Genomic DNA, 14,296 nt, shown 5'->3' with positions numbered 1-14,296 from the left:
GGCAACGTTACTTAGCAACACCTAGGCCCTACGCACTTTACTCTTGATGACAGCTAAACTTTGGTAATCTTCGTATCAACGCTAACGGTGATCGGCAGTATCATCAACAGCGCCCTCTACACTACCGGGACTATGCACCCTTAATGTCTGATCTTGACTTTTATAAAACAGGGCCCAGGTTGCATCTGCAAAAAATAACAGAAATGCAACTATCATAATTGCCACTATCATCAACATCATCCTAGCTATCATCATCACCACGAGCTGCTGTGGCTTAGTGGAAAAGACTACAGTAACTAAATTCTGAGGTCTCTGGTTCAAGTTTACAGGCATTAGCAGTAGTGAACTCAGGAGAGATACTTAATCGTCATTGCTTAGTTCTTCGGAGGCGAGCTAAAGCTGTCAGATCCATGGTTGCTTACTAAGAAGCATTGAAATGTTTCCTTCATGGCCATGGTAAACAAATCCAACACTAAATCCAAATCTAAATCATCACTATCACCACTGCCATCTTCATCATCACCAACCACTACCATCATCTTCACCTTAATCATCACCATCACAACCATCATCATCATAATCACCACCATAATCATCATCACTATTACAACTATTACCATTATCACTGGCATCATTACCATCACCAGAATTGTCATCACTATCACTTTTCATTATCATCATCATCATCACCATGAGTGTCTCATACTGCACCATACCGTCACCCTTTGTGGCGTCGTTCTTCAACATCTCCAACTCCTCCGCTCGCTCGTCCATCTCCCTCGCAGATTCCTCCAGCTGTTGTCGCAGGGCAGCAAGCTGAGTGTCCTTCTCCTGAAGAGCCTGCAAGGGGAAAAATCGTGACAGATGCCACAAGACATCTCAATTTGTTTTTCCACTGCTTGACAAAAGGGACAAGATTGACCACAAATTTCACACATGATAAAGTCATCACAAACGTGTAATCATGATCCACAGACAAAGTCTTGAAGGAACTCAGTACATTTGAAAACTAAGCATTCAATGACGTTAATATCCATCTTTGAGGCTTCGCGATTCAACTTTAAAAAGTGACTTGTACATCTTTCTTGATGTAAAGCCATGTCATATAAGTAAAATATCAAATACCAAATCACCAGATAAAGACTCTGTAGTGATGAAATCGCAAATGTTTTGGTAACTTCGGGGAAAAAAGAAGAAGACGCACAGCCTAATGAGAACTTAAAAATGGCTGAGCTTCTAATGCACCTAACAAAAATTATGCAAGATAAATCCTGCTGTATATAAGGTTATATGATCTGAGGTTTTGTTATCAGTCAGTTACTGCATGCCTTTGAATAGATCTTTATATCCCCATCTGCAAGGGATGCTCCCCTAAATTACCTTTGACAGTGCAATGACTGAGGTCTTGTCTGTGTCGATCTCACTGGCTGTTATCTGGTCCTTTTGCTGCTGGATGATCATGTTGAGGCGGTCTATTTCCATGTCTTTGCCCTCTAGTGCAGCCTTGGGGGGAAAAAAACAAACAATTGCAAACATTCATTTACTGACGGCTAGATGATGCTAAGATGGTATTCTGCATGAAAAAGCAGTTATACAGCACTGCTTTTGGTACTCCTATGTACAGAATGCAGAGAAAAGGGTTAGTCTTCCTAACACGTAACATATGAACTGAGTGTGATAATGTGTACTATCTCTCCTTATGCCCCTCCTAGCTCATTTAACACAAACTGTCAATTATTTTCCTTCACACACGACACTTGCACAGAATATGATGAACTAAGCATATGATGTTACAAGGAGTCAAGGAAATTATTTAAAAAAATTACCATCTTTTTAAACAACAGTTTGGCACTTGATTCATGAAAGACCATCAAAATATGAATAAGCACATGGGTGTCTCAAGAGTACTTCAACTCTAAAGCAAGGCAGAACCACCGAGGTAAAATGTTTACAGGAGCACTTGTTGCTTCATTGCAGCAAATCCTGGGAAATTCAGATAGCTTACAGTGTAGGCAATAGGCCAAATTCACTAAGATTGAATATAAGACTACAACTTAGTATGCTGACTAAATGTAATCTAGCTGAATACGAAAAGATGGCATGTGATATAGGATGCATTAATCTCTGTTTTCCAAGCGTACACACAGCTTACATAGAAAGAGGAACAGCACAGTGTACAATGACATTCGGAGTATAAAACCAGAACTTTTCGTATGCATGAAACTTTCGTAAATTTCGCAAGGACCCAAGATTCACAAAAGTAAAATGCACACAAAAGTAAAATGCATGCAAAACTTTCTGTCTACTCTATGCAGTGAATATAAGTCATCAATTTGTGAAAGTTTCATGTCGTGAAAAAGGCTGTTGGCTTGTATTTGAGAAAGTTTCATGGTGCATCCCAATTTTAATGGAAAGAGAAAAGGGAGGAGAGCTAAATTAAGGGGTGTTGTTTGTCAACTTACCTTCCACTCCTCGACCTTCTTGTCGAGCTCTGTCATGACCTCGTCATCTCCACCAATCTGAGCTTGGATTCTGTCCGACAGCTCTTTGATCTGCAGGTGGGAGTCAGAGCAAAATCATGCCACATCACACACGGGGAGAACATAGCATACCGCTCATTTAACGACAATCAGCTGGATTCATCAAAATTAACAGGAGGAGAAACTTTATAAGAATGCTCATTGTGAATTTTCACTTCAGCCATGCAAAAGAATGATTCTTTCTTTCTTGCATCTTTAATTAAGTATCTTCTTTTTTTTTTAAAGGATTCACTGCTCCATATTTTTTTTCTTTTGCTAGTTACTAGGTTGGGCAAACCTCTAATATGCAGAACTACAAATATATTGCATTTTAACTGATTACCAGCATTCATACACTTGAACTCACACCCCATGCTAATCCACTGAGCTGCAGGCTTGAATATACATCTATTATGGTAAAACTGGTTACACGGAAGAAGGGCAACTAAAACATTCACTATTGATGGGGAGTTGACTTGGTCACTTAGTCACAACCACATTAATTTGCTCATACCTGCTCCTTCAGGACCTCATTCTCCTGCTTCAGACGCTGGGCCCTGGAGTCATACTGGCCTGAAAGCTTCTTGATGCGGGCGTAGTCCTCCGCAATCCGATCCATCTCCCTCGTCGCTGTCGTCAACTGCTTGGTCATGTCCGTCATCTGCTTCTGGAGGTGCTCATTGGCCTCAATCAGTTGCTGGATGCATCAAAAGATTGTGGTGATGAACTGTGGCTGTTGTTTTGTTTTCTTTTTTTTTTTTACAATTATACTCATCTTTTGATTAGCTTTAAAAAAAATAAAAACAAACTTTTCATTAATGATTAATTTAGAGTTGATTGATGTACATTAAGTAAACACCATTCATTTTTGATAGAGAACAAATCACCAATACAGGAACATTCACTACAGGTCATAAAAATGAAAACATCAACAGATAATAGGTCATTTGAAACATGACCATTTTCTATATGGTATTCGGGAGTGAGACCTGCTATAACCACTAAAACAGCAAGCAGAGATTTTTGCATTCATTCAGTGGAGTACAGTGAGACTAAATGTTTGAACCTGAAGGCATTCAGACATCATGCCTATACCTTGTTTTCATCCAGTGCCATGTTGATCTCACGATTCTTCTGCCGCAGTTTGTCCTGGTACTCCACGTCGTCGCCCCGCCTCTGGCGCAGGCTTTCCCGCTGCGATTCCATCTGGCGCTGGTAGTCACGCAAGTCTTGACGCAGAGCGTCATTCTAAAATTCAAACAATCAGAAGCATTCATTGTGAAACAAAAAGTGAGAAAGGGCATTGTCAGAACAATTCACAGCAAGATAAATCTTACACAAAATTTGAATAACTTCAAAAACACATACAACTACTCAGTAGTCAAACAGTGGTTCTAAACACCTCAGTATAGTTCTGTTGCAGGTAATGCATTTTCAAAATGACTGGCAAATTCGGGTCAAAGGCTGTAACATCTTTAAAAAAAATTTAATAATTCTTGAATATCTGTTATGATGCAGACTTCGCAAGAACGTTAAAAAAAATACTATAATGGAATTTTTTTGTTTGAAACTGTCTTCAATTTTGTAATGTCAGTAGAAAAAAAAAATTACTGGCGTGAATGATTATAAAACAAATGCATACTTACTATAGAATAATGATTACGATGATGAAGTGTTTGCAATTTCTACTTTTTAACTGTGATTTGCAGGAAGCAGCTGAACACTTGTCAATATGTAAGCAAAGCCTCTTGACATTTGTAAACTGTCAAGTCAAACTTGAAATCTAAAATGACAGTGTAGTTAGAAAGTTCCTATAACCAGGAGCTGGTGGACATGCTTACGTCTCTCTTCAAATCTCTGATCTCCTTTTCAGCCTCTTCAACTCTGCTGTGGACCTGAAATGATGGAAATATGAAAATCAAGGGAAATCAAAGCTTGCCCTCAACATGCACTGACTCATCAGTCAAACCTAAATGGCAGGGGAAAAAATAGATACACTGGAATCAGGCACAGAGCACAAGATATGACAACAACAATGCATACATCTATCAAATGTTTTTCAAATATAAAAAGCAATGATTGCACTATTTATAAAACAATATATGAGAGATAAAAATATGAAAGAATGCTGCCTGTGAATAATTTATGATAATGTTCAAAACAAGGAGGCAGTGCTAAAGTCTTTCATTTGCACACTCAGGAGACAAGGTGAGAAAGTGCATCACATATCTTACATGCCCTTTCTACTTCCCACTAAAATTGCCATTCTGACAATATCTTTTGAGAAATTCATCAGTTCATCACATAGTTAAAGCCGCACTGTTTAAGAGAATATTCTATCTGAGAGCCATTACATTCATATGGATAAAAACAAAATGACAAAATATATACTGCTACAAGCACTTTAACCTGCAACATACAATGTAACAGTAGTAATCACATCACCCATACCAGCAGCATATAAGCAGGAAGTCAGCTACAAATTTTCAAGTTGTTTCGGTGGCAGCCACAATTATTACTATGATTTATTGATGGCAAGTTTGCTCTCAGATACAGGACTCCCCCCCCCCCCCAATAAAACAAACAAGATACAGGACTCCCCCCCCCCCCCCCAATAAACAAACAAACAAACATCAACATCACTGCACTCACCCTTTCTGATTCACTGCGCTCCTTGTACAGCTCTCTCTCCTTGTCCTTGAGCTCACGCTGCAGGAGGTCCGACTGCCGGCTCAGCTCGTGAATCTCGTTCTGCAGTGAGCGCATGTCCCTGGTGCCCCCTGTTCCACCCATACGCTGCATAGAGATACCAAGGCATGTAAAGAGAGGGAAATGAATAGCACAAGTCTCATATGGCAACCCTCTGCTATTCAGACAAGGCTATGAGCTCCTTTGACGGGATGTCTTGGGTTCGAATCCTCCTCAGTGCAGGCATCCCTGGACAAGATCTTTTTTCTACTATGTCCCTTTTGACCCAGGTATATGAGTAACAAAGTTGGAGTATCATGAAAGGCATTGAAGAAATATTACCCTCAGTAAATACACATTACTGTAAATAATTGAGTATCAAAGTACCTACAGAATAAATATCGTGCTTACATGTCTCCTTTTTTTTTTTCTTTTGTCATGATTTGAATGGAGTTGCTATATACAGACCCTCATACCCCTGGACATCGAAAGTATTCAGACAGAGTTATTTCATCATTTTGTAGCATCAGAAGATTGATAAGTCAAGAACAAAATACAGCAAAGACAATGTGGCCAAAATTATATCTCCCCCCTTTCTGAGGTGGTCCTCTTGTGTCTGGTATATCATTAACACATGAACCACATTGCATTTGGCTCACTGAGCACACAAGTATATAGGGCTAATGTATCATCATTTTATTTTTTTTTCTATTTACTTATATAACCTTTGAAAAGCTTACCTGCAGTCTTTTGTTTTCCTCCTCAAGTTCTTTGATTTGATCAAGCAAACCTTGCTCTGTATTTGGAAAGAGAGAATGGTGGATACATAACACATTAGTAGGAGCCCTCACATGAACAACCATGCACAGGTTAGAAAAAATTTATGTACAATAAATGAATAAGTGAGCATGGTAGCTTAAGGTGTCTTGTCACACAATGGTGGCGATCTGAATCGATGAATACAAAGTACATATGCCTTCAAAAGTTAATAGAAAAGAGTCTTGTGAGTGTTGACTTTATTATTTCTGTTACTTGTGATGTCTCAATCATGGAAGAGTGATGGGTAAATAGAGAAGATGCTCAATTCACATCAAATTCAATCTATATCAATACAAGCAAAGAAAAGAAGGAAAAGCCCAAAAATTAGAAGAAAACAAACCCTGCAACAAAAATAATGATAACTAATAACCAAGATACCAGAACAAACATTCTGCTTTAGATCACTGAGCTAAATATCATGAGGAGTTGCTATAATAGCAACTCTTGCTGCAATGGTAAGTGTCATGGTAATGACAAGAATCTTGCTTCCTGATTGGCTCTTGCTACAGTACAAGAAGTTGCCATTCTAGCAAGAATTTCTATCATAACATTTTCTTATGAAATGAGACCCTGCAGATCTTGCTACCAGAATCAACGAAACACAAAGGATCACTTGTAAGACCTTTGAGTGACCGCGGCTGGTGAATGCAGATCTACAAGGCTGTATGATAAAGTCTGACCAAAACTGACCGTTTATGACTCCCTCTTTTCCTTGCTCCTTGGCAAATTCCTCCAGCTCTTCCATAGCCACTTTGGCCTGAGCATCCTTGATCAGCATGATGGCCCTGGTCACATCAAACAGCTGCTGCCATTGGTCAGTATTTTCTGCTTCTGGCTTGTCAATCTGGATGATTTCGGCCAATCAAACACTCTATATCACTGACTTTATACAATGTAGCTAGCAAAGTAATCACTTTCATCTTCATACATAGATATGGCTCTCGAATGGTAGGGCTTTACTCATATGCACTTGTATAACATTATCTGTGACCCCACAACAAGGAATACAACAGAGAAATATAAGAATTAGGAGTAGGCAACTCCTAAAACTTTAATCCCCACCCACCCTCATATTGTAACCACTTCAAAAGGGCCAGTGTTTACTAATTCATGGCACTAATTTCAATGCTGTCATTACAAATCATTTGATGTATTCAGGGAAGTTACCATCTCTTCTGGTCGTACTCTGACTAATGTACATGTATATTGAGACTCTTTTTAGACAGAGATTTTAAGTTTGTAAGTAAATCTTATTTGGACTCTTCATTTTGAAGACAACATCTAGGTTTACTGTACTGTGAACTTAGATCAGCACATCTTTCGTCAAAATATGACAAAAAGTTGCAATAAATTGTGGCACGATATCACACGTTTTAAGACCTATACATCATCTGCTCAATCAATTTCATTTTTCATTTTTCTAATCATTTCAATAAAGATAAAAATAGTTTTGTTTGTATACAAAAATCAAATCTTGATACATATGAATAACTACAACTCCAAAAAATACAATTCGTACCATACAGTTCTATCAATTCTTTAAACATTTAACAAAATACAACTTTTAACAGCTTTTGCACAAGACTTTCTGGCTTCTACTAGTTCCAAATACTGCATAGAAAGGAATATAATAGAAAGTGAAAAGAGAATTTAAAACTGAAATGAGATAAAAGGAAATGAAACAAATTAAAGTTACCTCTGCCAGTACATTATAGAGTTCATCTGCCTGGTCATCGGACAGGTTTGTGCTCTCTATGTCCATGAACGAATCCCAGTCGATGGGAGCCATGGTCACAGATTACACTTGGCACTTGGTTCACAGATGAATGAGACAGACTGGAGCTTCTGCTCTGCAAAACGTGAAGAAACATTCAACGTAATGATTACAATATGTGACTACTCAGTTTAATAAGAGTCTAATATAATGTGAATTAATACAAACCCTTATGTTAATCATCCAGAATCTCACCTTTTGTACCATTGAGACAGGTGACTTGTGTGCCACCCTTGTAACTATACACAGCCCAGTCGCTGTATAAATAGCGACAGGGCTGTACCGTCATGACCCAGAACACAAAGAGAGCTCAGTGATCACATTGCGATCGCTTTTGAGTTTTGATACTTAACATAATTTTTTGTCACCTCAAACTCATTAAATGTAATCTTCATTAATGACACTACATATCGATATTGACATACACATTTCACAACTTACCGAAAATGAAGATTTATGCAGTATGTGCGAACAGTATATCTGATAATCGGCAGTTCACGTGATCTGAATGCACTTTTAAAGGTCACGCTGTCGACCGTGCATGCTGCTACCAAAGAGCGCACGCACGCAATAGATCACTGCACTTCTAGCCACGCACGTGCATGCATAATTTGCTGAGTGCTCAACGCGCCATTTTGAATTCTGTAACGATGAACCCCAATGGTCAGGGATTGCGCCAGAAAGTGTCATTTTTTTGTTCCATGGACTTATCGCGAGGGCTCTCTATGGACTTACAATGTATGTACCTTCTGTAATACAAGCATGCACTTAATGTGAGTAACGTATACATTTTTTATAAGAAACGTATAAATTTTCATAAGTTTTGTAGTTGTGTTGTGGTTCCCCACTTTGAAGGTGCATGCCTCAACTGTCAGATGCTGTTGCTTCGCACAGCATCTGGTCAGCCTACCACCCTTGATGTGTGATTTTTACATGTAGCTATTTGTTAAATCACCAACAAAACAAAAAAAAACCACATTGTTATCAAAATAACGATATCTATATATTACGCGCATCACTCGGCACACCATCAAAAAAAAAAAGGTCAACGTGTGTTACCAATCAAACAGTTGTCTGACATTGCAGGTGCAAATACATTGTAAATTAGATGAATTACTAAGAATTAAGATGGACAGATCTCCCATACATGTAGAATTCTAAATGTCCTATCCTCACACATCACAGAGACAGAGTGGTAATCGTATTTCTATTTGTGTGAAACCATGGAGAGACTACCGTAGCTCCATGGTGAAACTAAATATTATTAATGTTTAAACTCACTGTTTGTTTGCATTGACTTCATTCAAGAATACGCCTGGTTGATACCGTTTGCCGAGTATTGCTAGTCACCTGGGTGACCACAACACAAAGGGTCGGCATCATTTGCCAGTTTTCTTGCAGTGACTGATGCTCATAGTCATACTCAGACTGCAGAGTAGATTTGATTCATATTTCATAAGAGTAGGACATAGGCCTCTACTAGTCATAAATTTACACAATGGTGACCCAGTGGCAGTAAGGTAGGTCTAGGCCACCTACCGGTACTCCTCAGTAATTAGTCTGGAGAATACTGCCACTGACCGAGTGACTGGGTCACCATTGTGTATAACTAAGTAAGTAAACGGCAGTACCAGACGCCGTGTGAAGCATGATTTCTGTGCAGCGACAGGGTTGTGTTACTGTTATCACTGATCATATTGACAGTAACTCAGTTATGGCCATGGCACATGCTATGAGACAGATGTTACAAATTCTAACGTTAAGCTTTACGAGCCTTTACAATTTGGCCTTTGAAGATGCAACATTGCTCGAGTCACGCTACACCAAGATCGGGATCTAGGTAGCCAAAAACAACAACTAAATTTCAATACCCTATCTATTGTCACTGGTCTTTATTTGAGAATACAAATGTATTAGACCCCCTATGACACCGCTGCACCGAGTTGTCCCACACCGTATAACGAAGCTGCAGCCTCGGACAACTTCTCCGACAACAGTCAACAGCGGATCGGCCCAGTTGTAATTCGCGGGCAATACAAACGTACCGTATAGAATAGTACCGGTACAAAACTTAAAATTGAACACCTGTAATGAAATAGAAAAGCTCTCAATTAAGTATTATTCTTACATTCACCCATACATCATCAAAACAGTTTATTCCAAGGCATATTAAGCTAAGGCTGCGATAAATGACTTACCACTGCTATTCAATTTCAGTGGTAGATTTCTATCTGGTCTCGCTGCGCGCTGCTCACAACAGTAAATTCAACAGTAGAAGCCATTTTACTAGCGGCGTCCATCGCGACGGAGTAGAACGCGGAGGGCGCTACACTAGCTGCAAGGAAAGGTTTCATCTACTGTATGCCTACAGTATCTCTCGACTCATTGGCCCGAATTCTCAAGGCTGGAATAACTATTCCGGGGAATAGTTATCCCGGGGAATAGCTATTCCGGGGAATAAGTTATTCCACCTTTGAGAATAGATTCCCGGGAATAAATCGCGTCATTTTACGTCACGAGGGCCTGATTTGCATAAGAGGCGTAATAAATCGGCGGAATAAGCGGTGTAATAAAGTTATTCCACCTTTGAGAATTCTACACATGGTGTTCTCTTCTTGCATCTGCGTGTCTTCGTGGGTTGCTCCACCACCACACCAGCCTGTATCAGGATACTTATCCGGGCAGGCCTTTTTTTTCTCTCTCTTTTCTTTTTATTTGCTTGTCAGCCGATTTTGGTAGACATGTGGCAGCAAGATATCCTCCCTCCCCCCCCCCCCCCTCCCTTTCCTGAAAACGAGTCAACTTCCTTGTTCGCCGTAAAGCGCCGCCCTTTTTATCAGGTGTAGTACGATGTGAAGAAAACGCTCTTCATCTTATAAAAAAAAAAATAAATAATAATCAATTCATTCATTCAAAAGGATGACATTTCGTGAATTCACTTCTCACATGAGTAGTGGCAGATTAGTCAGGCCAGAAAACATTTGCATCATCATTATGGATTCCAATCTACTGTGCATCATAATAAATGAAGCTACGGATCCATGTTATAGTACTGCACTGATCACTATTATTAGGAAGCATAAAACTTTCTACCATATCAAGTAGATAGTCTGATATGACGCTGTGAACTAGATATTGATTTGTACTCCCCCCCCCAAAAAAAAAAAGGGGGGGGGGAGAGGAATGATTTGCTTTGACTTACTGGTTTTTATGTCATTTTATGCATGAAACAAAACAAAATGTGATCATAAGGAATATTACTTATAATAATCGGTGTATAAGAATGCAATGCGAGATAAGCTGTTAAAAGCAATTATTCAGAACGCTGCTGCAGGTTTCTGCTTGAAGAGCAAATTTCGGATCAGTTGAAGTTACTCTGAAAACAAAGAATTAAATTTAGTCAGCACAACAGTGAAATCTATAATGAGGATCGGATAAAAATTAGCAAAGTTATGAAATTGTGAAGTTTTGCTATTTTCACAAAACAGTTATTTAACAGTCAATGTGAATATGTAAATGAGTGAGTTGATGATGTCATCACCTCACTACTCCCTGTATAGTATAGTTTGTACACAAAATCTTTCAATTTCTTTTTTTTTCTTCTAGTTCAAAATAATGTACCATATGACCCAGTCTCAAATCCTGATAACATACTGTTCGATCGTTTTCTTGATATCATTCAGCCATAAATAACAATAAAATATGTTTTACACTCATATTATAGCAGGGAATTTAGTTTTGGCCCTTTTTGTTTGTACACGATCAATGAAAAATTGGGAGGTAATGGTATTATCAGCCCACTAATTCGCATATTCATATCAATTATTATTGTTCGAGAACTGTTTTGCGAAATATTAGCAAACCTTCCCAATTTCATAACTTTCCAATTTTTTCCGTTTCGCATGACTCATCTTTAAGCAGGATTCCAATAAACTTGCCATACTAACCATCCACTATTATAATGTCGTTGTGTGGCTTTAACGTTGCTATATCTAATGCTATGAAACACATACATATGAAGAGTTTCGCAAAATGAGCTAAATCCATTTCTTGTTAAGTTGAGATATTTGTGCTTAAAGCTGCTAAAATAAAGAAAATAATAAGAAAATGTAGGATATTTTTAATCAGAATTTCTAGAATATTCCTTGTTAAAAGTGAAGTATTACTGCAAGGTTTAATTTTGCTCTATCTGATGATGGACTGACTTTGAAATGTTTACAAATGGCGCTTAGCTCATTTTGCAATAAACTCTTCATAATATATATATATATATATATATATATATATATATATATATATATATACATATGATACTCATGAAAAAACTTAAGATTTGCAACTTTGCACCTTTACAGGTGCTCGCTACAGGTCTGAAAGGTACAAAGTGGCACTCGTAAAGGTGCAAAGTTGAACCTATTTTTTTCTTTTAAGAGTGTGTAAAATATATTGAATTTGAACCACACATAAGAGCTTACATGGCTATTATAATTCGGTGCTGAGAATTCGCACGACAGCATGCAAATCTGAGTTTGAGTATATATTGGTGACATCAGCAAAAAGAATTTATTGTAGTAACTCAGATGAACTAGAGATGTTATTTACGTATAAAGAAAAAAAAAACAAGTATAACCATAAAAAACTGAGTATCAACCCCTGTGGATTATATATATACTGAGTAAGTTTTGAACTGTGGCAACGCTGTGCCCCTATTCTAACTCCGTTTGTTTGCATTTTACGTTTGTAATGACGAGTGATGTGGCAGAGGGTGTAGAAAGCCTTGCGTATATATATATATATATATATATATATATACATATATATATGTATATATCATATGTCATAATTATGCATATACAGTTACGTATATACATTATATGTATATATATATATATATATATATATACTCTGTTCAACTCTGTTCAAAGGTTTTATTTTTCACTTCTTTCAACAGAATGTACAAAAAGTAAAAATTCGACATGCGTTTGAAGGAATGATACATAGATAGCAAAAAATACCATTTATCAGTAGTCATTATAAAATAAGGCATTTTTCATACAAACATATTTATACATTCTGCGAAAAAAAGTGGAGGTACCCACTCAAAAGACTATGCTTGTAAATTGTGGACACCTCACCTATTTATGCATATACCCGCAAATATACTGCTATGATTTTTTTTCAACAGTTTGTTTTATAATCAACTGTGCAGGGGTTAAATTTGTTGAGTGGAATTTTCTGAATTGAGATTTCTTTAGGTTCATTAGATCATCTTCAAAAAATCGCAAGAGCTATTTATAAATACGAGTCTTCTCAACTCATGCTTGGAGAGATTGATGGGAAAAATATAAAAAATCGATTGTTTGAAACAACAAAGGAATCATCTTTATACACACTCAGCAAAAAAAAAAAAAAAAAAAAAAAAAAAAGATCCAGAAAGTAAACGCTTTTCAAGTTCAGATTTTTCATTCCTTTACAAGACTGCGATAGAATCAAATAGCATATTATATCAAAGTTAAATTCTATATGTATCAAAGTTAAATTCTATATATATCAAAGTTAAATTCTATTCTCAAAATTAAATTCTATTCTCTTTCATATTGGTAGGGTAACAAAAAGATGAATCTTATACTCGACTGATCACACACATTTTTCTCTTAGAAGGTGCAAAATCAAAAATTGCAACAACAAAAATTGCAAACCCAGGGACAATTATGCGCTGCTGAGTATAATATGTCCTTCGTCATGACGATGGAAAAAAAATCAAACTTACACATGGCTTTGTCTTTGAATGAGAGACAAAATAGGTGAATCAAACCGTACGATTGAGTTTTTGATCTGTCTCTCTTTCCCGGAAAAGAAAAAGGGAGAAAAAAAAAACAGAAATGGAGCTTCTACTGAATCTTAATTATCAAATTGATAACACTCGTTGTGACTGACATATTTCCATTGGCATTCATGAATTTTTCTTTGGAATACAGTCTATGAAATAATCTAATAATATCTGTTAACTTGTGCATGCAAAACCTTCAACAGAATAATAAAGCTATGTTTGTGCGACTTGTTCCTTCTTGAATGAAACACACAACACAACTTTTACTGTATAGCTTTCGATAACTTCTTAACATTCCCCGTGTGCCTTTGCTTTTCAGCTTTTGGGGCATGGTAATTTGTAGCAGAGAAAGATACTGCAAACGTCTCAGGCGATATTTTGTCTCGGTGGAATCTTTATGTACCACATCTCAACTTTTCATTTGCAGCTCTTATATAAGTAGATAAGTATATGTTACATTCTCCGGACTATATTGCTTGTCCATACAACGCACAATGAGTTAATGCCATTTCGGTTGGTTTGACGTATTTGCTAGCTGCTATATAAAGGAAAAAGATAAGTAAAATATACAGAGGAAACTTTTAATCATAACTTCAAGAATGATCCTTCTTGTATAATAACACGTGAGGTATCACTGGCGAGGTTTATTTTGCTCTATATGTGATG

General features: G+C 37.4%; 1 protein-coding gene across 1 annotated transcript in view; it reads right to left on the bottom strand.

Annotated features, from left to right (window-relative positions):
* The window catches only part of LOC140229032 (centrosomal protein of 290 kDa-like), a 48,754-nt gene extending 40,887 nt beyond the window's left edge, over positions 1 to 7,867 (bottom strand). The window contains exons 1-10 of the mRNA XM_072309293.1: positions 7,723 to 7,867; positions 6,717 to 6,870; positions 5,948 to 6,003; positions 5,172 to 5,315; positions 4,361 to 4,414; positions 3,615 to 3,767; positions 3,034 to 3,216; positions 2,463 to 2,552; positions 1,381 to 1,503; positions 717 to 840 (exon numbers count right to left, since the gene is read on the bottom strand). Of these exons, the coding sequence (XP_072165394.1) occupies positions 717 to 840; positions 1,381 to 1,503; positions 2,463 to 2,552; positions 3,034 to 3,216; positions 3,615 to 3,767; positions 4,361 to 4,414; positions 5,172 to 5,315; positions 5,948 to 6,003; positions 6,717 to 6,870; positions 7,723 to 7,815 (1,174 nt within the window). The 5' untranslated portion in view covers positions 7,816 to 7,867. The remainder of the gene's footprint in view (positions 1 to 716; positions 841 to 1,380; positions 1,504 to 2,462; positions 2,553 to 3,033; positions 3,217 to 3,614; positions 3,768 to 4,360; positions 4,415 to 5,171; positions 5,316 to 5,947; positions 6,004 to 6,716; positions 6,871 to 7,722) is intronic.
* Positions 7,868 to 14,296: the final 6,429 nt, after the last annotated feature.

Source organism: Diadema setosum, chromosome 5, assembly GCF_964275005.1.
Source record: "Diadema setosum chromosome 5, eeDiaSeto1, whole genome shotgun sequence".
In the NCBI taxonomy this organism is placed as follows: domain Eukaryota; kingdom Metazoa; phylum Echinodermata; class Echinoidea; order Diadematoida; family Diadematidae; genus Diadema; species Diadema setosum.
The sequence above is the reverse complement of the archived record's forward strand: the minus strand, read 5'-3'. Positions and strand labels throughout refer to the sequence as shown.